Source organism: Onychostoma macrolepis, chromosome 11, assembly GCF_012432095.1.
Source record: "Onychostoma macrolepis isolate SWU-2019 chromosome 11, ASM1243209v1, whole genome shotgun sequence".
In the NCBI taxonomy this organism is placed as follows: Eukaryota; Metazoa; Chordata; class Actinopteri; order Cypriniformes; family Cyprinidae; genus Onychostoma; species Onychostoma macrolepis.
In genome coordinates, this window is record NC_081165.1 from 6,014,281 (window position 1) to 6,038,631 (window position 24,351).

At 38.1% G+C, this 24,351-nt stretch overlaps 1 protein-coding gene and 1 long non-coding RNA gene across 2 annotated transcripts; both read right to left on the reverse strand.

The window, feature by feature from the left end:
- Nucleotides 1-3,204: 3,204 nt before the first annotated feature.
- Nucleotides 3,205-23,936, reverse strand: mettl1 (methyltransferase 1, tRNA methylguanosine). The gene is made up of 6 exons (XM_058792122.1): nt 23,709-23,936; nt 23,464-23,603; nt 18,155-18,339; nt 4,669-4,782; nt 3,562-3,663; nt 3,205-3,410 (listed from the first exon to the last, which is right to left on the reverse strand). The coding sequence occupies exons 1-6, from the start codon at nt 23,786-23,788 to the stop codon at nt 3,291-3,293; spliced, it is 741 nt and encodes a 246-aa protein (XP_058648105.1). The 5' UTR covers nt 23,789-23,936; the 3' UTR covers nt 3,205-3,290.
- Nucleotides 18,346-22,906, reverse strand: LOC131549720 (uncharacterized). The gene is made up of 3 exons (XR_009273474.1): nt 22,760-22,906; nt 21,690-21,781; nt 18,346-20,281 (listed from the first exon to the last, which is right to left on the reverse strand). It is a non-coding gene; the product is annotated as an uncharacterized LOC131549720 (long non-coding RNA).
- Nucleotides 23,937-24,351: the final 415 nt, after the last annotated feature.

Below are 24,351 nucleotides of genomic sequence, written 5' to 3' on the forward strand. Positions count from 1 at the left end.
GCTAGGAAGGCTATTCCAAAGGTTAATGTGAAAAGGTCCTTCTGTGGATTTTGATACTCTCGGTTCAGCCAGCTGGGCTTTTTGTGACCTTAATGGACAGAATCCAGTATGACAGAAGACTGATCAAGAGTGTTCGTATTATATTATATGCATGCAGATGTGAATTTGAATGCAAAAGGAAGAATGAAAACACTAGTCAACCCAGACAGATCCAAACATAACATTCTGTCTTCCCTTCCTTCCACAGCAGGAGGTGAGCGTTCATTATTGCTGATACTATAGACTGGGTTTTGCCTTCAGGAACATGCTGTATCCACATAGTTGAGCTGCTCAAGGCTTGCATACGGTGATACAAGAGCAAAAGACGCAATAAAGATCAGACCGATGTCACTCCTGTGCCACAGAACACCATGAAAACACTTGAACAGGTCAAACTAGAGCCTTTGCTTTCTATGTATAGGAAGGTGACGGGTGAAGTTATTTTGAGGGAAGGTCAAAGGTCGAACCAAGAAAAGAGCATTCTGAATGTCCGGTGAACCCACCTGAAGAACACGGGTTCGATTCGTTTCTTCTTTCTCAGGTTGCACAGCCACCGTCGGCAGAGTTTTTGATTCTGATTCATTTAACAGGAGAGAAGGGCAATAAAACACCTTCAAAGGCAACATGTGATTCATGATATGAACCTTCTAGCTACATAAGCAGATAATGCATGTGCAAAAGATTAATGGCATCAATATCTCTTCAGTTAAAAACTAGAAAGTACATTAAAAAATATCTATGGTAGCAACAAACTGTATCCGAAAGATGTCAAGAATGAATCTACGGTGACGTTATTATTGTTTTCCACTCAATTATGTCGTAATAAAGAGATGTTATGTCATTTTAAGGACATTTTTTTCTCATAATAAGGTTACATCATTAAAATAACATCTTTTTTCATAATAACGAGATGTTACGTCGTTAAAATGGCATCTTTTTCTCGTTAAAACTACATTTGTTCTTGTAATAAAGAGATGTTATTTCATTAAAACAACATCTTTTTTTCTCTTCTTAAAACGACATTGTTTTCGTAATAATGACATACTATGTCATAAAAATGGTGTTTAATCTGTTATAAATGATTAAACTACGTGAGCGAGCCGAGCGATTGTCTGCACTGCTGTCACCACAGTCCTGAGACAAACGAGGATCTGCACGCTGCTGAAGTTACTGCAGGAACCATAATAGAAATACAGTTTTAAATGTATTTTAATGTTACTGTTTTTATTGTAGCAGCATGTTTATTAGGATTAATCTGTCTACAGTATAATGCTATCCAGTAATTGCACTTAGACCTAGAGGATATAACTCATTTAAGATGATCAGAACAAACCAGTCATTTTTGAATAATTGATCCTGGGCTTGGAATGTTTCTTGATTTGAATGACTTACATTTGATTTAACACCAAATAGAAATAAGAGCAAAAAGAAATAAAGAGAAATGGCAAACAGTTTATTTCATTATCAATATTATTGCTATTAGCCTATTATTATTCTTTCATTCTGTTTGAGAAACAGAAAAACAAAAATTAAGCTAGATTTTTCATATTTTTTGTTTGTGGGTAAAAAAAAAAAAAAAGAGCTTCAATATTTGTTTCACATGCATTAAAAATGTTTTAACGAGAATTATTTTTTTTTTTTAATGAGATCATTAGGGTAGAGTGGGGGGAAACGCCCCCTACTATTTTTCCCAAAATAACCACAAGATAAAATCAAGATAAATTTTTATTGTAACCATGGACTACGTTGGCAAGAGTGATGTAGAAGTTCACCATGACGCTTACACTGGTGATGTACCGGAGAGAAAACAGATTTCACTGTAAATGATCTAATTTTCAACAGTAGAAAAAAAGAAAAGTATAAAAATATAATTATATTCTCAGAATGACATTTTTTTTCTCATAGTCAACAGGGTAAAAGGCCCATCCTTTGTTTTTCCATCAAATGTATTCTAACTAGTTGGCTGAATAAAAATATTTGGATTTTATATTTAAAAATTACCTCAAGTTAGCATCAGGTAGCTAATTAGCTAACAGCTAACAAAATGTTTCAAATAGGCTATTATAATTTTGTAATTCATAATTATTGATTTTAAATTTTAAGCTAAAACTGCATGTACTTTGATTTTGCTGTAAATGTTTAAAGCAAATTGCTTTGTCAGACTGGGGGGCATTTTTTGTTAAAAATCTAATAACTTGAAAACTCCGTACATTTTTCATACTTGGTTTATAATTTATGCCATTGTCACTAAAACTATGATAACTTTTTCGGACACATTTAACTTTTGTTTCAGCGAAAAAACAAAACACATAATCCTTCAGGGTGGCGTTTTCTCCGACTCTACCTTTTGTAGTTTTAACGACATATCGTTATCATGAGAAAAGATGTTTTAATGAGAAAAAGATGCTGTTTAACAACATAACATCTCATTATTTGAGAAAAGATGTTGTTTTAATGAGAGAAGGTGTCATTAAAACAACAGTATCTTGTTATTACGATTATACAGAACATTCAAACGTTCACTCATAAGGCTGCCACTTTGGTGGAAAGATTTTGGAAAATTAATTTTTCTGGAGTGAAACTTGCTTTGCATTTCATTATATAACATTTTTAAGACTGACTTTTTTCATGATCTAACTTGTTTTGTGCTGCTGCACTGTAAAAACTAAACATTTCTGGAGGCACCTTTTGGGGTTCTTCACATTGACACACCAGCGGAACCCTGTGGAACCTCTAGGCACCCTTTCAAAAGGGGCGGTTCTCTGAGGAACCTTAAAGGTTCCTGGTGGAACCCTTTTATCAAGAATGGTGGTAATATAAAAAAAATGCCGGTGAAATGAAAAATATATTTTTTTTATTCCATGGTAGACACAGGCTTCCATGGACTGGAGTGCTGTGGATTATTGTGATGTTTTTATCAGCTGTTTGGACTCTCATTCTGACGGCACCCATTCACTGCTTATGTAGGTTTGTTTATGTTTAAACTCACTTGTATGAAAACACCACAGAAGCCTCACAATGAAGCTCTCAGTACTGACTAGATGTGTTCAGCAAACTCAAACCGATCATAAAGTATGTGTTTATGTGCATCCATATGAAAGCAAGCAGTTCAGACAAGAAACAGAGAGAGGCACTTAATATAATAAACATTTAATACAAGGAAAATGTAAAGAACAGTGTTTATTCACATTCATAAATCAAATCGTCGGAAATAGAAGCAATTACAGTGCGGCGGCTTCATTCGAGGAGCGTCACGTTTGAGGATCTTCCACTCTGCGGAAAACTGCTAAGAAATTCTTGCCTCCGTTTCTCTGAACCTTCTTTCCCTCCTCCGTACACGTTCCCAGATGGCTAATGATGATGTCATCAGCCTGCGACGCAATCAGCACAAACATCACACAGATAAAACCACAGCCGTAATCTTGTGCTGTACTACGATTACCGTGTTCAGGAATTCAGGCCTAATAAACGAGGTCTTGGGTCTTAAGTTGTTAAAAGACAAACCGTCAGAGACAAACGTACCAGTTCTTCATCAGACGCTCTGCAGAAGAGAGGATGATCGCTGAAGTGCTTGACGATCCAGTCGTGAACCTCCTCAACATCAGTGTTTGTGTACACTAAACCCTGCGCAGAACAGAAAACACACTGAATGACTGGCCACCACACGTTCATTCGCTGAATGTTTAAATGAGAATTCATTTCCCTGCAGTGCAACAGAGCCGGTTCAGGACGTGCACACACGACACACGTCCGCATCGCTTCATCTCAACTATTGATTTGACTCTTGCCCAGCACATTTTACGTGAAAATCAATGCCGCGGTCTTGCCTTAAATACTTTGAACCGTAACAGATTTCCCTGACAAGAGGGGGTCAAAATAGCAGCACAGCAAACATGGGATCTTATCGGCCGTGTCATTGGCGTTTACTCTGTAGACAGCGCTGACAGAATAATTGGAAGATAAGATTCTGGGAAGTGACACAGGTATTCAGCAGCCCGTTCGTTCTAACCAGCAGTGGAAAACACTCTGATCTCTAACTTTATTTGATGTTAATTGAGCCTCCATTCACTCAACATACCTCGTTTTACCTTTGTCCTCACCGCTTCCATCTTCCCTGCGGCCAAATCTCCATATATACATTGCTAAAGCGGCTGTTCTGTCTTTCTCTGGCCTCTCCAGACGTCTGCTCAATATGCTGAATATGCAGTCAGTCTGTATTAATAACCCACCTTCACAAACACAATCCTGGCATTGTTCTGTTCTCTTCGACCTCCCCCAGTGCCTTCACACACACACACACACACCATCAGACAGATGTGCACACACGAGAGGCCATATAGAGATAATATGACAAGACTGACATGTTTCCTCTCATTCCATATGAATAACAATAAGGTAAAGCAAATAAATAAAAATGGATGCTCTGCACGGCCTCACAAAGAGCATTTACACAATAAAGAACTGAAAGCTATACTGCTCTGGCTGCGGGAGGGAGGTGCTTTCAGGTCAATGCCGCGGGTTAATTAAGGATTTAAACTGGTGTAAAATGTGCTGGCAATTAAAGCCTTGCGCTCAACATCGTGCATTCATTTGTTTTAAATGGCTCATTAAACAGGAAAGTGTTCTTACCCCGACTCTGAGCGTGTACGCATACTCCGCCAGTAACGTAGGGCTAATAATGCGCCACTTGTGTTTGGTTTTCTTAAAGTGTGGATCCGGAAAGAGAAAGAACATCTTGCTGAGCTGCAAACGACAGAAGAGTTATTTGTGGTTTGTGAACTGTATAGCTCTGTGTCACAGCGTGAACCAATGTTAGGGAAGACAGTTGCTCAATTCAGATCTGCATACTATTGTAACCATATCTTGGTATCACTTTATTTTACAGTCCTGTTCATACTGTTCATGTACATACATACTAAATAATTGTTATAGATATTACAATAACTAGGTACTAACCCTAAACCTACACCCAAACCTAACCTTACCTTATGTTATCTTATGTTACCCGGTACTTTCTCAGATAAGCACACTGTAGGTACAAGTGCACATACTATAAAATAGAGCACAACCCATAACTTTCTAATGGCAGGAACAGTAAGAGAAAAATACTTTGAAAATTTACTACCAATTTCTGAGTGAAAATTTTACAAATACTTACAAGGTGTCACAATAACTGATTGATTTATTGATTGATTGATTTTTTGTATACAGTCACTTATTGCTTTGGCACAAAATGCATTCAATAAAAACATCTTTCAAAACATATGAACTATTTTCTCACTTAGACATAACACCAAATCTCAATTTACCAAGAGGCCTTTTCAAAACTGTTCACCTGAAGTTTAAAGTGCCCCTATTATGGGTAACGAAAGGTTCATATTTTGGTTTTGGGAGTCCCCAACAACAGTCTGACATGCATGCAAGATCAAAAAATACTTTCATTGTCTTATAATATGCATTTATTTATACCTTATTTGCTCAACAACTCCCAAACGATTTGTTCAACGATTCATTTTTCCAAACCCCTCCTTTGCGTGACGCTAATCTGCGGTGATTGGTCCAATTGGTCTCATTTTCATTTCATCTCGCCTGTAACGCCTGATAAAGCAGCGTTTGTGAGCGCAGTGCTGTTTTGTGCACAGTGTTACCGGGGAAACCGCTATTTTAATGCTCCAAAAGCGGCACCTAGTGGCAAATTTGCATTTTCATTCAGACCAACACGAAAAGACCAACAAGTGGGCGGCAATATGCTAATGTTTCATGTTGATGTCAACATGAAACGGCTTGGGATTCGTATTAAAAACGACTCGTTTCAATGATTCAGAGTCGACTCTTTCTTTTGAGAGACAATAACTTTATACACGGTGCACTTTCAGATTTAAAGCTTTGCAGGATGTTTTCATTCACTTAGAGTTGTGTTACACACTGCATGAAAGGTCATTTTCAAAAATCCATAATAGGGGCACTTTAAAACCGAATAAGACAGAAATCTGCAGTAATATCATATTTAAGTATATTTCAAATCTAAAGAAAATGAAATACTATCAAAACAACTGCATGTAGCTTAACACCTACACTCGTGTGATGTTACTTCGAACAAAATCAGGCTAAAACAAAAGTTTGTTTGATGTTTGTTTCGGGAGTTCGAAACAGCTTGCCAAAGTAAACTTTCCGGAAACGTTTGCCTCAGTTGGTAAACACTTTCAAACTACCATTGGTCTGTGGTGATTACATAACAGGTGGGTGTGGCTCCGGGGCTCCGCCCTCTTTGACTTGGAAACCTAATATTGTTTTTTATATTTAATACTGTTCAGTTATTTAATTTAAAGCTACCTATCGTATGAAGTGTTGTTTAAATAAACATGACATGATTTTACTTTTACTGGAGTGCTGAATTGCAGAGCTGCTGCAAACATCCACATCACTATGATCAGATGTTTCTTCGACGTTTTCTCATCACTGTCATTTTTATTGTGTTTATTTTGTTATTGTGAGGAAAGCGTATTTACATATTCATCTAAATGCCACTCTCAGAAGCATGGACGGCATCTGGATGTTCGTTAACAGTATATCCCTGCACAAGTATTTCCAGCTTCTTTTTACTTCTACAGCCAAAGAATGAAAAGCTTAGCTTTATATTGGGGACTATAATGTAAACATTGATCATGTAACATTTGGTGGCAAAGTGTTGATTAGCTGTACCTCTTGAAATCCTTCAGTGGCCAGTTTTGAGCACCTTGGTTTGGAACAACCGCTCACTAGTGTTGTCAAAAGTACTGACTTCAGTACCAGGTACCGCTGTTCACTCAACAGCGCTCAAATGTTAGCGGGAAATGGTCATTTTTAAAATTGCAGTACCGACTGGTACCGATGTCGGTACTTTTGACAACACTAGTTCCCACCCTTCTGAGGTGGATTTATCCTGTCTGGGACGCATCAAGTCTGCACAAACACAGGCACACTAGAAAGATTCATCCTTAGCTTTTTCTCTCCAAACATTAAGAGCGTAAAAAATGTCTTTGTACTCGCAGGTATTTCCCCACACAAGTACTCATCAATGCGGGTGTCTACTGTTTTGCCGTTTTTAGTAGTTTGTTGGGTCCCACTTTATATTAGGTGGCCTTAACTTCTATGAACTTACATTTAAATTAATAATTTGGTACAATTAGAGATGTTCCGATACCCTTTTCCCTTCCCGATACTGATTCCGATACCTGGGCTCAGGGTATCGGCCGATACAGAGTACTGATCCGATACCTGGGTGTGTATCTGGTTATACAGCTGTATGTACTACTAGCCCTGTATGAATTGATACAATTATTTTATGGTGTGCTTCACCATAGATAGATAGATAGATAGATAGACAGATAGAGATATAGATATATAATCTGGCGAGTAAACAAAAAAATGTAATATATAAATGTTTGGAAAATGGCACATCTAAATATCTAAAAATACACTCTTAACATCAGTCAGTCAAGCATTATAAATGTATTATGATAATCGAGTATTATTTAATGATATAACTTTAGCAATTAGAATTAAAACTTGGTAACCATGTATGAATACATATTAGTCATTTTAACTGAACTTAGGACTGCTGGTGGTGCTTTTTCGGTCATTTGGTGTTTCTGTGAAAAATGGGGGGGGGGGAGGAACTATCAATAATACTGATAAGATAATAATCATACTATGAATTCTACTAAGAACAACATAAAATGCACTAAGGATTAACGAGCTGCTGGGTTCATGAATATTAATCAGGTTGTGTGCGTTCGCTTGAACTGATTTGCTGAAATCAAACCAGGGACGATAGTAGGTGAGCGCCAGCCAATGAGATTGTCGTTTGCGCATTAGCTCCGCCTACTACCAGAGAACCCGGCAGTTCTTAAAAGCTGAAGAATTCCAAAGGAACTCCGTTACTTTGACAGGAAAATACAACAAAGAATATCGTTTACATACCATGCATAATTGACCTTATGCACGGTTACTTCCTGGTTGTAGATAAGCCAGCTCAGTCATTTCCGGTCAAGTGTACTGTGCCTTAAGAGGAGCGTCCTTTGCTCGGTTTCTCTACATAATCCATTCACAATTAGGAGAAAAGTTTTGTTTGTCTAAGATGACCAAACGTCCACGTATTCCGCTTCAGGAATGACAAAATGGGAACGTTAAACTTACGCGAGTGAGAATGAATCACCTGACGAGCCGATGTCAAAATAAAGCTGTGCATTAAGTGATTCAGACCAAATTCAGACTAACAAAACTACAGGTCTGTGTTGGATAAAACTTAAACGATGTAGCCTAGTTATTTAAATTAAATCTAAACATTTCAAAATACTGAATGCATTATTTATTTTTTATACCAAATTATTTAATTTGTATTTGACTATATAGGTATTTAAATAATTCAGCATTATAGGCTGTGACTTTGTGACTTCCTGCACTTGCTATACTTTATACTTCAGTGCGACAAAGTACTAAATTTGTTATAATATTTATTTTATAATAAATCAAAAGACGTGAAAAACTAAGTTGAAATGGCAGCTGCAGCCGATGAGTGATCCTCTGCTGCCATCTCCTGGTCATAACGGTAATTTCATTTTCATCTTAAAAAGTCTATTTTTCACCAAGACACGTTTTTAGCATATTTCATGTCGTCTTCATGAATGAAAACTGGACCTTTAATAATGGGAATTTTACCACACAGAGTTGAGAAACAATAAATGCCTTAAACTTTTATAAGATTTTAAAAATGTGTTCGTGGCTTTGAAGGTAAGATATGATTATCGAGAATACCATAAACATTTAGCCTAAACAGTTACGATAGTGTTTGTTTGTCAGCATTTAAATGCACAGTTATACTTACGTGGGTACTTTCCTGGACTCTGCGTATAAAATGATATGTTCTTTAATAACATGAAACTGTATGTTAATTCCGCAATCATTATTTACAGTGTTGCAATTATTTTGTTTCTCAGTTTCTGATAAGAATGCGGCAGGAGATGTTTCTGTGAGAGTCTCTGCCTATATATAGCACATATGAAATGAGTTTCACCGGAAGATTACGAGCTGCTTATCTTTATCCGGAAGTTCTAAACAGCGCTCCGTGCATATGGTCAATTGACGCGCCACATTTAAGACTCTCTCTCTCTCTTTTTGCGTATGAGGGAAAAAAGCAAAGCGACGGCGAGTCGTGCGCTTCACAGAGCTTACGATACGTCAAATACAGGTGCACTGCGCATCCATTCAGATGATCTGGAAAATAGCACAGATCGCTTGACGGAGAGTGAAACTCTGAAGCGCTCAGAGTATCTGTGCTAAACTTATACATAGCCTCCAACTCACACACTGGCGAGTAAAATCTGAGCATTTATTAGCCAGTAGCTAATATTATACACTATTTAGTCGCCCACTATTTTAATCATCCCCACCCTGTCCCATAGATCGCCCCCTTTACCAGGTTCCCAAAGGGAGTAGGTGTGAGAGAGGAGGGACACAGTTGCAAACAGGACTGGTGGCATGTGATAAGGTGCACCTGAAGCGAATGAAGTCTTGTCTCTACCGCTGTTAAATTCCGGATGTACCTCTCCTCTTCCCCTGTGCAGGCATGCTGGTGTCCTCATAGGCCCAGGAGAAGGCAGAACTTAGACCTGTAGCCCTGTGCAGAAGGCATGCACACATAGTTGTGCTGAAATTGTCAAGCTACTCTGCCCCTCAAACGCTGTGCTTCCAGGGAAGCAGAGCAGCTATAAAGCAGCTGCTGTCCCTCGTGACCCAGACTGAAGAGTGGAGCAGACATTTTTGATGTTTCGTTTATGTTGAATAAAAGCCATTGCTCCTCCTGTCATGCCGCTAGTAGTGATGGCTTGTGCTCTGGAGTAGAAATGGTCAAACTTTGAAACTTTTTGCCCATTAATCACCAAACGAGTCCTAGCTGTCTGACATTATGTGAAGTCTGCTATGTGTGAATCACTGATCAATATCAATGGACCCCACATGCAGCACGATTACCCAATCCACTGTGTGATCTGCACACTACCGTCAGCACTTCTGCTCACAGAAGCCCATGCAGATGTGTGAGGGGGTTGTCGACTAACTTACTGCTCGCCTGGAATTCCCCCCTTTGTGAGCTTTTATTACACTCAAGACCACCTTGCGCTCCTGCCGTGGCCCGCAGTGGGGGAATACAGCCGTTCCCCTTCACATCAGCTGCTAATATTAGAATAACTCTGCACACTAGTTTTTATTAGGCAAATAAATAAAGACAGACAAACTGTAGGATAATTACTGGGAGCAGCAGGGCCTCTGGCTGTCTTTTTAGGCCCCATTTCACAAGCTGGAAAACACACTATGTTTTAATTAAGGCTTTACTAAGAGAAAGCGGCAAGAAGGGTGCTGTAAATAGAACTGTGTGTTTACTTTGGGGTTGTGCATGTACGCTTCATGCCAAAAGCCCTCCGGCTCTGAAGAATCATTTCAGTCTCATTCATTTCATCCTCTCGTCATGTTCAGGTGTGGTGATGGTATTATTTACATCCCTGAGACACTGACATGTTTTGGTTTTGGTGGTGTTACTGATGTTCGAGCTATGAAAGACTTTGTCCCTTTAACTTTGTGCATTTCAACGCACAGTTATTGCAATTTAATGATGCATGATTGAAGTCAAGTGAGGCTATAGACTCACTAGTGAAAAAAGGTAACTACACAACACCGTGAAATGTAAAAGAAGTCCTTTTTAACTGCGGATATTAATCTTATTCAGGATATAAGCCTGGCATTTTCTACAAAATAAATATGGCACAAAGCATTTTAAAGGGGTGGTTGATTGTGATTTCACTTTTTAAGGTGTGTAATGTTGCTGTTTGTGCATAAACAATATCTGCAAAGTTACGACGCTGAAAGTTAAATGCAAACTTGTCTTTTAAAGTTATGTCAATTTAATGTCTACAGTTACGGCTCGTAGGGACTACAACAAGCTTCTTCCTGGGTTGGTGACATCACAAACCCTGAAATTTACATAAAGCCCGCCCCCGGGAACATGCAACAAAGGGGGCGGGGCCATGCTGCGCTGCTTTAGAGAAGAGGAAGAAAACTAGGCATGCATGAAAAAATCTATTCATATATGAATCTCAATTCTGTCTTCTAACAATTCTAATGGATTCACGAGTTTCAAAATCAATGTTCTAAAGCAGCAGTTCTTAATCCTGTAGCATTTACAAACAACAGCGTATCTAAATATATGAACCAACAACAAACAAAAAAACATACCATTAAGAGTCATGTGCTTGCACAGGTTCTGATCTATCCTCTTCACGAATATCCTCTGCGTTGGTACAGCAGGGGGGGGGGGAAACTAAACATGTTGTTGCTGTTTAATTCATGTAACGAAGGTGCAACGTAAGATCCGGGGAGAGAGTGACGAACGCGCATGCACAGAGGAGAAAGCAAAACAAAACACCTGTCATGAACTTATTTAAACATCCCGGGTATCGCCACGAGCGCACCATTTTAATCAAAACAGATACAATTTACTTGTTCACATGGTTTCCCTGTGCTGTACACAAAACCAGATCTGCTGCACACCTACAGATGTGCTACCAGGCTTTTGAGGATCTGATCCATGAATGGCACCGAGATTTAAGCCACTCTGTCATCAGTATCAGCTCGTACTGGTGGGGGACAGAAAGAGCTTATGGCTAAATAAGAGCACCATTCAAGATAAAAGAAAGAAAGGTCAAATTATCTGATAATTGAAGAGATGCACTGATCTTGATGGTCTTCAGAGGTCTATGGAGGCTTGTTTCCATCATGGGATAAAAAGGGAATTGCAACTTTATATCTCAGAATTATGACTTTGTTTTTCTCAGAATTACAAGAAAAAGTCTGAATTGTGAGATCTAAACTCAGAATTATGGGATATAAAGGTCACAAATAGCTTTCTTTTATTCCCTCATGCAAACAGGCTTCCATAGAGGTCTGCTCTATGACATAATTGTTGGTTCGGTTTTCTACATGCACGTTTCTACATGTTGATGATGACTTTGATTTGCTAAACTTCAGGGTTTTTCTTCCAGTAATAATGATTCCTAGGGGATCAGTTGAGGGGTTAGTGATGTGAGGACTGAACCCTCTCTAGGGGTCTGTCAGTGGTTTTTGTACCTTCGCCCCAAGACTCTTCAGAGTCTCTTTTGACCCATCCTACACATTATACGCAGCTGTCCTCTGACCCTGGTTTTTTTAAGGTGCAGGTACATGATGGATCTTCCCCACAGGGCACAACCCTTCTCTGCTGGGCCATGAACTTATCACAGGGCTTGTTTTAGTTCCCTCATCTGCAAGTCTAGACAATCTTCTTTGCAGGAGACATCATACATAAAACATTTCTTTGCTTCAGTATTGCGTCCCTGAAGTGTATGAGTCTATAGTTTAGAGAGTGTGCCGCTGGATTGGACAAATCCCAGGTTTATTAATGTTCAGTAGATGAGTGGGTTGCTAGTGTTAAAACAGACCATCATATGCAGCTGCTAGAGAGAAGACCTGAAGACAAGCCGAGGCAAAGCTGTAGTGAAAGTGTTTAGGTATTTATTCCGGTGTGGAAATTAAAGCATGTGGATTCTAGTGTTGGTGTGTCCTGAGGCTTGATGATATTTGCCACAACAAGACAAAGAATTGGTGAAATACAGGCCAGCGTTTCACTGGATTCAGCACAGTTCCCTAGTGATAACAAGCACTTCAAGACAATAAGATACCTTTAACTTTACATCTTGGTGTGTTTTTTATTTTTATTTTTCTGACAGTTGTCAGAAACTCTACCAAGGAATGGTCATCTGACAAAAATCACTCACATTTATGATGTATATGACTACTTTTTGTGGATTGTTTTTGCACCCACAGCAATCACACCTCTTCATGAAAATGTGAAAAGTGAAAGTTTTATGGTTTTCAAATTACAGAAATGTCATTTTTGGGTGAATGATCCCTTAAAAGAGAAGTGCTGCATTTGGCATTCAATAACAGAACTGATGAGGGAATAATAAAGCAGTTTAACACACTTGAGAACTTATGTCTAGCTTTTATGCTTAACAGTGTGCAGTTCACAGTGTGACTGTTTTAATTAGATTGCCTAAATGTAAACAAACAGCTGCCGTGACACAGTGACCTTTAATTAATTTTTTTTTCTTTTGTGAACCATGGATGAGAATCAAAAACATTCTTGAGATTGTTCTAAGAATTTGAAAGCTTAATAATAATAATAAACCACCTTTTACAGTTAGGAAAACCTCCGTCTCCATCAAGGTAAGATGTTTACTGAATTTACTGGGTTGTTTCAAACATTGAGCTTTAGCCTTTAGAGATGTGCACGAGTTCTCAAAGTGACACCAATGAACGATAAACTATTTGAACTTTGAATTTGAACTTCTGTGACAACTCTGCAAAAACAAGTCGAATAGAGACACTGGTTTTAAATGTATAATTGTGACTTGATTTTAGCACATATGAGAGTGACTGTATTGTGATGTGTTCACTCGAGAGAAAGACAGAGAAACACATGGCACATTAAAAACATGAGTCTGAGTGCTGAGCTGCCATCAGGCCAGGCACAATGAAAGTAGTTTGTGCAAAAAGATGGCCTTGCAAAACGTGTTTTACTTGTCTTTGACAAAAACTGCCATTCAATCAGAAAACACCAATGCCTATAATTTTCTTTAAGATGTGTCTTTTAACATAAATGCTGGAAACATTGTTCTATTGTTTTCAGGGTTCCCACTCTTTCATGAACACCAGATTCAAGGACTTTTTTAAGCACCATTTATTTTATATCAAGCACCTATCAAATTCACACGCCAGCATATGTAGTGTCATGAAAGACCTTACAGTACTTACACTTAACATTTACATGAAAAATTTCAGAGTAATAATGTTTTGAATGTGTAGGTTTCATAAATTTAGACCGTTTTGAGCAGTCGTGTTCAAAGGAATTGAATGAAATCCATTGAAGTTAATACTGGTAATATTCAAATACAATTTTTAAAATATTTATAAAATATGCATCAAACTGGTTTTTGCTGTAGTTCTTGTACTAGATTTAAATTTGAAAGAATTTTTACATTTTTAAATTTATAAAAAGTGGTTAAATGTTGTAATAACACTGTAAAACCTGTTAATAATAATAATAATAATAATAATAATAATAATAATTTGTTACATTTATATAGCGCTTTTCTGGGTACTCAAAGAGCTTTACATAGAAGGGAAGGAATCTCCTCAACCACCACCGATAGAGACATTACTCATTAATAAATAACTCAAGTCAAAATTATTTTGTACATCCCATTTTTTCATCTTTGACCGAGAGGAATGCTAGCCTGGTAATACCAAACTGGAAGGAAGGGCATAATTGGAAAGCGTTTACTTTCTCGTGGGCGGGCGCTTAAAAGTTTAAAATCATTGGTGTACCTGTCAGCCAATCACATAACGGTTGGTTATGATGTATGTTATGTGCCGGCTCAGCCGCCTCGAAAAAATGTCAATATATTTTTTTAAATGTCATGAACATTTTAAACCTTGTGCATGTGCAAATCTGCAAAAAATATAAAGAAAAGAAATAAAAAAAATAGGACTTTCTATTTGCTTTTAAACTGTACTAAGCTGTTTTTCTTATTTTTCAAGTTCTCCATTTTCTCCTTAGCTCCATGTCGCAGTAAGTTCTGGGAGTTCATTTTTAGTCCGTCTCCTGTCCTGAAGAGTCTGTCTTGCAGAGATTGACTAAAAATGAGCTCCTAGAACTTACTGCTATTCTGAAAGAAGTTCTTCAAACAGTGCTACACGAGGATGTGATGCTGCTCCTTCAAGAGTCTCTCTCAACTTATCCGTCTATAAAAATCAGTCTTCATGTATTTCACAACACTTCAGCATGTTATTCTTATTAAGTGAGGGTCATTTTTTAGGATTTTTTACCCAAGCAAAGTCTCTGAGAACCTGACGCCTTGTATTTCTGGAGACTCCAGGAAGGTTGCAGTTCTGGAAAATGGTGGCGCTGGAGAATAAAGGTTTGATGGTTTACACCTAATTCTTCACATTAATTCTTAATTATTTTGCAGTTACCTTGTGTTTTTTTCTTCTCCACCTGTTTTTGTCTAACCCTGCTGACCCAATGAGCATTTCGCTGACCAATGGTCATGTCTTAACTTTACAATTTCTGTATTGCATTAGTTTTGAATATTTCTCATTGGGGATTTAATCATTTTTGCCTTTTCAGTTAAATCTCTTTTTTGGCTCATTTTATCTGTAAAAGAAAACGTGCCTAATAATTCTGCACACATGAATATAAGGAGTTTTTCACTTCCAGCCTTCATGGATAATTACATATCACTTATAAATGATTAAATACAAAATTAATAGTAGGTATAAGATCGATGTGGTTTGGAATTGGTAAAATGTTCTTGGAAAAAAATATGATCAGAATATCAACGTGCCTAATAATTATGCACACACTGTAAGATGTGCTCACTTTACACAGAGTGCGCGTGATCGCGAAATCGAAAGTGAAAGTGAACTGCGAGCGCTCATTCAAATGTGATTTCAATACCCCACATATTAATAGCGAATTTATACACAATATAGAATGTTTGCGGGAGCGGGCCGTAATAGTCTGAAACTCAGAGAAAACTGCGCATCAACACACGCTAAGTTTTTTTTTTTTTTTTTGCGCTACCCCATCTTTGACAGCACATATAGGACAATTTTTGAAATCGCGCCATAAACTAAATTTATTTCAAATTTAATTCAAGCACCCATTTTTGTTTTCAAGTACTTTCCAGTAGAGGTCTGCGCGGGACTGTTTTTTAAGTCCCGCTCCCGCGATATATTAACTCTTTGTTCACCCGCTGTCCGCTTTGCATAATTTTATTCCGACCCGACCGTTCCCGCTAAATTTAGATCTCGCTTCCAGAATCACACATTTAAATTTCCTCTACTGAAAGAAACACATATAGGCTAACAAATAAAAGTGTAGTCTGCACAAAATTGCATTTGTTATTTTATTCGTCGTCAAGAGTCTTTTATTGACAGCAAAATGTTAAACGAATTTTGTGTCTTAACATTTTGCTGCCAACACAATAGGAAAAAAAAGTGTCACAGAGAAAATAAAAATGTACAAAAATTGTATTCCTTATTTTTATTCGTCTTGTCAGGATACAATTCGTTTAACCTTTACAACACAATAGGAACAAGTGTCGCAGAGGGAAACAAAATGTAGGTTGTACAAAAATGGCCTATTATAATTTTATTCGTCTTGTCAAAATACTAAATTCGTTTAACATCTTGCTGTAAACACAGTAGCCTAGGAAAAGTGTCGGAAGAAAAATAAATATATAAATAAATTCGACATCTGTCATTTAAAATCATAGGCTAAGCAAAATATAAACAAAACCGAGTTGAGCGTTCTTCAGGGACAGCGCATCCACACTTTGCTCCATCTTTATTCTGCTCTGTCACTCATCGACAGCCTGCCTGTTCTGTCTGCGGGCCGTATATTCACCGGTAGCCTGCTCTGAGCATCCTTATGCACATACTTCACACAGACCTCGCGAATAAAACGAAGCACTGGTTCATGCGTGCAGCGCGTGCATAACAGTCCAGTGCAAGCTGTACCGGTGCTTGAATAAAGTGCAGATATGCTGTTCTGAAAAGACGTCGGGAACGGGATACTGTTAGACTGCCCGCTCCCGTTCAAACTGCACCAGAGTTACCGACCGCTACCGCCTTTTATTCGGGAATTTAATCCCGCGTCACAAGAAATCTGGTCGGGTCCCGCGGGACAGCCGCGGGAATGCAGACCTCTACTTTCCAGGCCTTGAATCCATATGTCTGAAATTCAAGTACTTTCAAGAAGCGTGGGAACCCTGTGTTTTTCATCATATCTCTTGTGAATGTACATGCAGAGACGCTTTCTGAACAGATGGGAATGGTTCAGATGCAGCAAAAATGTTCTCACCTTCAGATCAGAGCGGAAAATCAGCTGTGCTAATTATTCTTTCCCCATATCAGGAATTACTGTTCAAATACAGCACATTGTGACAGCAGTCTATTTCAGCTGAGATTATATATTTTTACCGGGATCTGAAAACACTGTGCAAGCTTTCTTCGACTAATGAGTGAGTTTGAGTACATTTTTGCAAAATGATGAAACTGAATGCATTTTGTACCAAAGCAATGGATACTTACAGTTTAGTGAAGAACAAAAACACTGGACTGACAACCAACTGTGAACAAATTGTAGAGTTCAGACAATTTTGTAGGTCTAAGTCATCAGTGTGATTTCTGCGGGTCTGATAGTCTGAAGTTACTCTTGTGGCTATAAATATTTTACTCAAGGTAACTGCAATAATTTGTACGTTAACTTCAATCTTATGACTAGAAGCACAAGCAGAGTGACAGACTGATACTCATGAGAAAGGAGCAGGGCTCTTACAAACATCACACAGTAGCTAATAAATATGGGATGATTTTAGACTCAAAATGATTAATGGATGCACGCACAATTATCCATATACTGCATACATTTTATGCATGTATATTACAAACCACAAACAAATGCCTTTTGAGTGTGTGGAATTCGGAATTAAATGATTGTGCAGCGATTTGTAGAAATACAGACATGCTTGCAAATAAAAATGTTCTGTTCTGCATTAATATATCATAAATTTCTCATGCAAAAAATAATCCGTCTTGCTCGAGTCGATCTTGTTCGGACACCGGTTGAAAAGCATTTGTTACAGTGCACATTTGCAAATTGTTCAAATCATGTACACATTAATGAATTGCACTGGGCCTTGTTTGTTGGTAGTTGTGTGTGTGGGGGTCGTGAAATGCTGTGAACTGCGAAAAAGAAGTCTCAAAATCCAAATGAACTGAACAAGATCGACTCGAACAAGACGTCAATAAATGCACGTATTCCACACACTCAAACTGAAAGGCATTTGTTTATGGTTAATAATATACATGCATAAAATATATGCAGTACATGGATAATTGTGCGTGCATCTATTAATCATTTTGAGTCTAAAATCACCCCATAAATAAACACTAAAAACAATGAAACGCCATCACCAACCTGTCCCTTGGTGAAGAAGTTGGGCAGGTACTTCATGGCGTTGCTGCGCAGGCAGGCGATGTTCTGGTAGCTGCCGGGCTCAGCCGCTCGCAGAGAGCGAATGCGGTCCTGGACGTAGTCTGAGACCTTCACCCGGATCTCCAGACCCAGAATCAGCTGCTCGGGGAACAGCTTCGATAACTCAACTATGAGACAGAGAGAGAGATTCAGTAGCACTTTACTTTAGGGAGCACTATTCACTATTAACTAGTTATGCATATTACTAGCGTATTGGCTGTGTATTAGTATTTATAAAGTATATATTAATGCCTTATTCTGCACGAGTATATTTTAATCCACCCCATACCTAAACTGAACTACTAAAACTACCTTCTATCAATAAGCATTAAGAGTTTATTGAGGGAAAACACTTCTCTAATCTAAAGTGTTATCAAATATTCATTTAAAATCAAACCTTTAATACAACCACAACTTTACAATTAGGTTATCGTTGTCCAATTTGCAGAGTCTCACAAACAGTTTTTAGTTAAGGAGCGCTCATCACGCGTGCGCCAGCGCAAACCATCTTTTGGTGTTAAAATAGCACTGTCAGAATTTACTAAAGGCGTGCAGTGAAGAATTAGCGCTGAAAAGGCGTGGACACAGTTATTTTTGCACCTGGCCTTTTTGAATATGCATTTGTAGGAGTTTCCTTTTTAGATGCAAAATTTATGGGAGGAGAGTATTCAAAAGAATCACGCAATGAAATTTACTAATGTTTGCGGTCATCAAATTACTGGTATTTGCGCCATTATTTAATGACCCAAAAAAGCATGTCTTAAACTGTTTTGCACTTGAAAAGGCTGCATCGTTGTTGCTGGAGGAGGCACAGAGCACAGAGAGCGCGTGTAGAAGGGAGAGGATTTTTTTCACACTTTTAATTTGCTTCAGGAAATTTGGACTTGGAACCCTCAACTAGTTACGCAATACCAGCTCTAGCAAACCTTCATTTTCTGGCTTCCGGTTCTTTTTGTACTGGCTTCTTTATTTCTTTATTTGTGACTACGCTAATTTGCGCTGCGGTATATTGCGTTGGTCGTTATGAGATGTTGCATCTGTGTTCTTTAATTTGCACATTGTTAGTACAGTGGGGAAAAAATTGTTTGATCCCCTGCTGATTTTGTACATTTTCCCACTGACAAAGAAATGATCGGTCTACAAGGTTTATTTGAACAGTGAGAGACAGAACAACAACAAAAAAATCCTGAAAAACGCATTTCAAAAAAGTTATGAATTGATTTGCATTTTAATGAGTCAAATAAGTATTTGACCCCTTCGCAAAACATGACTTAGTACTTGGTGGCAAAACCCTTGTTGGCAATCACAGAGGTCAGAGGTTTCTTGTAGTTGGTCACCAGGTTTGCACACATCTCAGGAGGGATTCTGTCCCACTCCTCTCTGCAGATCCTCTCCAAGTCATTAAGGTTTCGAGGCTGACGTTTGCCAACTCGAACCTTCAGCTCCCTCCCAGACACTGGTTAGGCCACTCCAGGACCAATTGTTTTCTTGGTGCCTATGGTCCCAGCTGCCTTGAGATCATTGATGAGATCCTCCCGTGTAGTTCTGGGCTGATTCCTCACCGATGTCATGATCACTGAATCTCCACGAGGTGAGATCTTGCATGGAGCCCCAGTCCGAGGGAGACTGACCGTTATTTTTTGTTTCTTCCATTTGCGAATAATCGCACCAACTGTTGTCACCTCCTCACCGAGCTGCTTGGTGATGGTCTTGTAGCCCATTCCAGCCTTGTGTAGGTCTACAATCTTGTCCCAGACATCCTTGGACAGCTCTTTGGTCTTGGTGGAGAGATTGATTGACTGCTTCTGTGGACAGGTGTCTTTTATACAGGTAACTCTCCCTTTAAGAGAGTGCTCCTAATCTCAGCTCCTCGCCTGTATAAAAGGTAAGATTTTTTTTTGTTGTTATTCTGACTCTCACTGTTCTGCAGTGGTGCTTAAAACATATCGTGTCCTCGTCTCCAGCTACATTAACTCATGTGATACTTGCTGAGATACAGCTATGGGTCATTCCTTGCAAACTCGACCGGAGTTACCAGAGGTCCCTCAATAGGGGGTGCTGTTTCTCTTTCTGGTGAAAGAAAAAAAAAAAATCAAGAAAAAAGCCCTCCAAAATATTAAATGTCATGGATGTATATTTACTGAGTAATCCACTATTTTGTAGAGGGGGGTCAAAATGGCAGTTTTCACCTGAGATTCAGAGCCAGATCACAGGAGGATAAAATGACTTCAGTATGTTATTCTCACACAGTGAACAAAATCTGTTGATTTCAGCAGTCTCTGTTGCATTACGTGCCAGTGGTGACCATTCAAAAATGGGGAAATGACTCTCAGACAGGTATTTTGTATGTAATTGTTTTCATAGAGGGAAACAACATACATTTCTAATTTCAACATTATTTGTTCTTCGGACTTTCCTCTTTAAATACAGTACAATAAGCTGCATGCTGTACTTTAGATGTATGCAAAGTGACCAACATTTGGTTTTTGACCACTGAAAATGTGTACAATTTAACAGTGTACTCCTGGAGCCATATTGAGATCTAAAAAATGAACCGTATAGGGCTTTAAAAATGAAGACACCAAAAGGAAAGTTTGTTAAGATGCAAAATCTAAAAGGCAATTAAGATATCTTTCATAGCCTACATCTTGATTAACAGGCATGCAAAAAAAAAAAAACGCTCAAAAGTAATTTTGAACGTTCAATAATTGTTGCACATAATGCAACAAAGATTGCTAGTCAACAGTTTACTAACAGACCTACCAGTCTCTGTGTAAATATATCATAATGATGCTGCACTCTTTCTGAAATCATTTTTACCCTCCTGTAATCCAGCTCTGAATCTCAAGTGAAAATTCTCATTTTTTTACAGGTTTTTTTTTTTTTCAGATTGCTAACAAGCGTTGTTCAATACTGAAACCAGATTTTCAAAACTGTTCATACAGTCTGCATTACTAACATGAATCTTGGCCAAACAGTTCATCTCACCTCCAAAACTCACTTCTCATTCAAAAAACATACATTTCATTCATAACACACGGATTTAAAAAACACTAACAACAAGGAGCATTACATAAACGATGAACTTTTATCTTTTTGCCATCGTTCTGATTTGAATGCGCTTCTATCAGTTTTGAAAGCAGTGTGTTAGCATCTGAAAAATGTGCTGGAAATGTACAGTGTTTAGCAGGTTGTGGAGTATATGAAACATGTGGTCATTGAAAGTCTGAAAGCAATGAAAAATGATTCAGTTTGGTCCGCACAGACGTCTGTGTCGCTGAATGTGTGAACGGTTTTGAAAATGTGGCTTCAGTATTGAACAACGCTTGCTAGCAACTGAAAAACACTGTAACAAAATCAGATAATCGAGCCAGGAACGTTTCTAAAATGTGGTTGATTTGGCATGGAATGACCTTCAGAACATCGCCAGGATTGAAAGGTTTCACAGTTTGATTTGACACAAGCCTTTCATGCTTACATCTCCACAAGCATCCACTCTATGGGTCAGTCTGAGGGTCTATGAAAGGGCAGTGCTGGTAAATGTCGCCCTCTTGCAGCTCTGGGACGTAACTGCATCAACCAATCACATTCAGTCATTATCACATGCGCTTCATAAAACATACCGTAATATAACTACGACATGACACCAGATATGTGAATACAGGTACAGATCAGACTCAGAAAACTGTCTAAGAAGAAATAATAACTTGCACGGTTCAAACACACAGCTCTACTGATCTACTCAGTGACTCGACTTCAGTGCCCTCATTCTTTTTGAACACAGTTTTAAAGATTAGACAACAAAACTATAAAATTACGCATGTAGAATGCATATCACACATGCATATTAAATGCGAATAAAGTATCTACATTAATGTTTCAAATAGCTTTTGTAAAGAATAAAATGTAAAAAAAAAAAATATATATATATATATATATATATATATATGGGTGAAATAATGTCAGTGTTACAGATATGTTTATGTTTATGAAACACAGTTATTCTGACCTGTACTTATTAAAATATAAAAAGTGAATTGCACTGAATGGCATTTTTCCCTGTAAATCATGCTAAAAATATATGATAGTCTTCTTTTTCCTCAGGAAAATAATAATAAAAATAATAATAATTATTATTAACAACACTTTCTCATTCTAATTCTCAGTTACTGTTGTCTGTATTATTAATATTTTTCATGCCATTATGAATACACAGTAGTCAACATTTGAAGTGGATCAAAACAGTTAAAGTTTTAGGACAACTTTAAAGAAAGGTTTTGATCCACTACTTCAAATGTTGACTGCTGTATATATTTCTGTTCATGCCTTGCCATTTGCAGCATGAGGTCATGTGTTCTTTGCTCACAGCTGATTGGTCTGATTTCAGCCTCAGTTACCATGGCGACAAGCACTCTCAAATAAATATGGGCCTGTATATTTTATATAGAGATGCACCGATCTACTGGACCAGAATTAGCCGGTTTTCCGCATGACTGGCCCTGACCAGTGACCGTTCAATAAACAAGAAGTTAAAATGAAGTGACTTACAGTTTAGACACAATATTGACTGTTTTCGCTCAATTTCGCTGATAAAAATAGTTCAATCAAAGCCACAGCAGAAGTGTTTTGTGTCTCCGAGCAACACAGCGGTGTTTCGTTACTGAATGAATCCACGTCTTTGAAGGAATCGAGTGAGTCAATGATTCAGTAATCCATTCATAAAGACAGGAGTCGCTTCAATCAGCCGTTTGAACCAATCTGTTGAATGAAGGACTGAATTACTGACAGTCATGTGCCGCCACCTACTGGTTGTTTGGTTTCATATTTAAAAACATAATTGCATTTTTCCCAACATTTCTTATTTGTATGTTTAAAAAAATTATTTAAAACATTAATTTTATACAATTATTTATGCATTTGAAATTTTGCAGTGTAAATGCATTTATAGAGAATATCTGTAACTTAGTCCAGATTGGGGGAATTTTAATGTTTAATACATTTTTATTATGTAAATAATTTTTTGTATTGAAAAAAAAAAGTATAGATTTTTGTTTGTATACGCTGTCAATTATAGTTTTTAGAAAGAAATCGGAATTTGCAAAAATCGGCATCGGCAGGTCACACTTACAAATTAATTTTTTTTTTTTTTTTTATCTGAATCAGCCAAGAAAATTGCAATCGGTGCATCTCTAATTTTATATTAAACAAATATTTAGAAACTTTCTCCAATAAGTTAAATAAGCACAGATTACCCAGAAGTCCTCCGTATCCGCAGCCGATGTCAGCGAACTCCACCTGCGCGTTGTGTTTATCCGGTTTCCCGCTTCCGCCCAGCGGCCGGAAATACTCCGGATACAGCTGAGACCAGTCCATCTGCTCAGGGCACACCGGGCTACCGACACACACACACACACACACATCATCATCATCACACACACACACACACACACACACACACAGAGAGAAGAAACAGAGCACGTGTGAGAGACGCTCTTACTACAGGAAGCTGTGGTCGGCCATGGGGTTGGAGTGCGCGCGCTGCCGGTAATAGCGCTTCTGCGGCATGGACGCACTCATCCTGCTGCTCCGCGGGAAGATACTCGCTGTGTGCCGGTTTAACTCAAAATAAAGCGTGCTGTCTTCACTCTCTAAACTTCACATGCGATGTTTCTTCTTCGTCTGACAGACAGAGCTGAAGCAGGAGCGCGCTCTCCCTCTGCTGGACATGCGCAGAACTGCTGCGGCCGCTTCGTGTGACCCTGCACCAAGGGTCAATTTTTTACAATTGAGATTTATACATCATCTCTTTCCATTGATGTATGGTTTGTTAGGATCGGACAATATTTGTCTGAGATACAATTATTTGAAAATCTGGAATCTGAGGGAGCAAAAAAATCTAAATACTGAGAAAATCACCTTTAAAGTTGTTCAAATGAATTCTTAGCAATGCATATTACTAATCAAAAATGAAGTTTTGATATCTATTGATGGTATGAAAATTTACAAAATATCTTCATGGAACATGATCTTAATATCCTAATGATTTTTGGCATAAATGAGAAATGTATAATTTTGACCCATACAATGTATTGTTGGCTATTGCTACAAATATAGCTGTGCTGCTTATGACTGCTTCTGTG

Bases quoted from the DNA above. Each gene is read 5' to 3' on its own strand.
- mettl1 (XM_058792122.1), bottom strand. From the start codon at position 23,788: ATGAGTGCGTCCATGCCGCAGAAGCGCTATTACCGGCAGCGCGCGCAC. The intron at 18,340-23,463 runs GTAATCTGTGCT...TCTGTCTCATAG, and splicing joins CGGATACGGAGGACTTCTGG to TTGAGTTATCGAAGCTGTTC. The intron at 3,664-4,668 runs GTAAGAACACTT...TGTTCTGCGCAG, and splicing joins CGTACACGCTCAGAGTCGGG to GGTTTAGTGTACACAAACAC.